At 34.2% G+C, this 1,950-nt stretch overlaps 1 protein-coding gene across 1 annotated transcript in view; it reads left to right on the top strand.

Moving 5' to 3' along the window:
• Positions 1–1,950, top strand: part of LOC106532427 (exostosin-1) — a gene marked incomplete at its 5' end in the record, with an annotated part of 46,790 nt that overhangs the window by 23,894 nt on the left and 20,946 nt on the right. The window contains 1 exon segment of the mRNA XM_014028472.1: positions 629–718. Within this exon segment, the coding sequence (XP_013883926.1) occupies positions 629–718 (90 nt within the window).

Below are 1,950 nucleotides of genomic sequence, written 5' to 3'. Positions count from 1 at the left end.
ACACTATATTTGCCTTTTTCTCCTTAAACAACTTTTAGACTTAATCCTGGTTTCGATGTGACGGCTCACATTTATTAGTTATCTGAGAAGTTTTTCACTGTTTAACTTAAACAGGTTGTAAATTAGCATTTTTCAAAATTGATTAATCTGATATAAAATGATGTAAATAATTTAATCTCACCAGTAAAGACTGCAGGTGAGTCCAAACGTTTTACCTGCTCTGTTTTCAGGAACTTTCTCTGTGTTTTCAGCCTCCATTTGTTCTGAGAACAAACAGCTGAATAATTCACACTTTAATTACGAGTCGATAAGCCGAGCTGCAGCCATCTTTAGGCTAATGGTTCAGGCTCGGCTACATTTTCTGTCAGGCACTGGTTTGATAAAGAGTCCCACAGAAACCATTAAAGGAGCTCACTGATCGACAGGCACAGTCGGAGGTGAAACAAACACATTTGTTTATTTAGTTTAAGGGTTTTTTATGCCTCTCCACTAATTATATTTATTTAAAATTGATGTAAACAAGATTTCTTTTGACCTTTAAAGGTGCTCTGCCTCAGTAGAGTTTAATTAATTCAGACTTTTTCYGTTGTTTTTGCTGACGTTGCAGTTATTTTCTGTTTCTGTGCAGACGATGAGCAGTCGTTTTCTGCCCCACGATGACATCATCACAGATGCWGTTCTCAGTCTGGATGAAGACTCTGTTCTCTCCACCAATGAGGTGAGTTTATTCATAATGAGCCTGATGTTTTACACCGTCACACTGCTGGGACACCAGAACTCAGATTAAAGTCTCAATCCATCAAATGACTGTACAATGACTGGATTTAACTCTGTTTAACTGACATACTCCAATGAGTTCTTTATTTTTCACAACTGTTACACTTTGTTCCACCTCAAACTAATCTGTAAACCTGAGTATTTAAATCAACTCAAGCCGTCAGATTTTAAAACGATTTCACTAAGTTGTGGTTTGTTTCAGTGTGAACTGAGCAAACAAGCAAATAAAAAAATTTGATTTGAAAACAAAAAACACAGAACTGAACTAGAGAAATTGCATTTCCTGCGAACATGCTAGTGRGAATGCCTGTTGCTGAAAACTTTAGCTGAAATCTGCTGAAGAAGCTGAAATTGAGCTGAACATGTTTAACAGCAAAAGTAACATTGTAAGTTAAATTTGAAAAACTGAAAGTAGCAAAAAAAATTGAAGAAATTAAGTAAAAAGGAGCAAAAATATAGCTGAATTAGCATAAAAAGCTAAAAGCTATAGGCTAAAATAGTTGAACATAGCAGAAACCAACTGTAAGTAGAATTAATTAACTTAAATTAGCAGAAAGAAAAACAAAAAATTTTAAAAAGCAGAAGAATAGTAGAAGGAAAAAGGAGTTTAGCTGAAATGGCTGAAAAAAGCTAAAACTAGCAAGAAAGTAGCTAAAATTTTCACTAAGACTTTAAAAGGAGTAAATCCAGAATATAATCTGTAAGGTTCTGTGAAGATTTAGAAACATTATGAACAAATTTAAGGATGTTGAAAAAAAGCTCCATTCATTTCCAATGGGAAAAAAGTAGCCGAAATAGCTTTGGCTACAATTGTTGAATTTTCTTGAGGCTTCAGTATATTACAGAGCTTGCTCTCGGCTATCAGTACTTAAGTTTTCATGTCAATATCTAAAACACTGGCTGAGTAAAAGGACTTTAAAACTAGCTTTGGTGGCCATCTTGGATTTTTTTGGCTGCTATTTATGATAGAGCTAAGTCTCAGGTACCTGTTTATTGATTTATAGCTCATTATTCAAAAATTGGCCAAATTCAAGTAATTTGAACTAAATTTGGCTCATAACGGCTAAAATTTAGCTGAAATTGCAGCAAATAGCTGAATATTGCAGAAAGCAACTGTAAGAAGCACAAATAACACCAATTAGCAGTAAAAAGTAAAATAAAGCAGAAAAAGGC

The sequence above is a fragment of the Austrofundulus limnaeus genome, unplaced genomic scaffold, assembly GCF_001266775.1.
Source record: "Austrofundulus limnaeus strain Quisiro unplaced genomic scaffold, Austrofundulus_limnaeus-1.0 Scaffold766, whole genome shotgun sequence".
NCBI lineage: Eukaryota > Metazoa > Chordata > Actinopteri > Cyprinodontiformes > Rivulidae > Austrofundulus > Austrofundulus limnaeus.
This window is presented reverse-complemented; position numbering and strand designations above follow the sequence as displayed.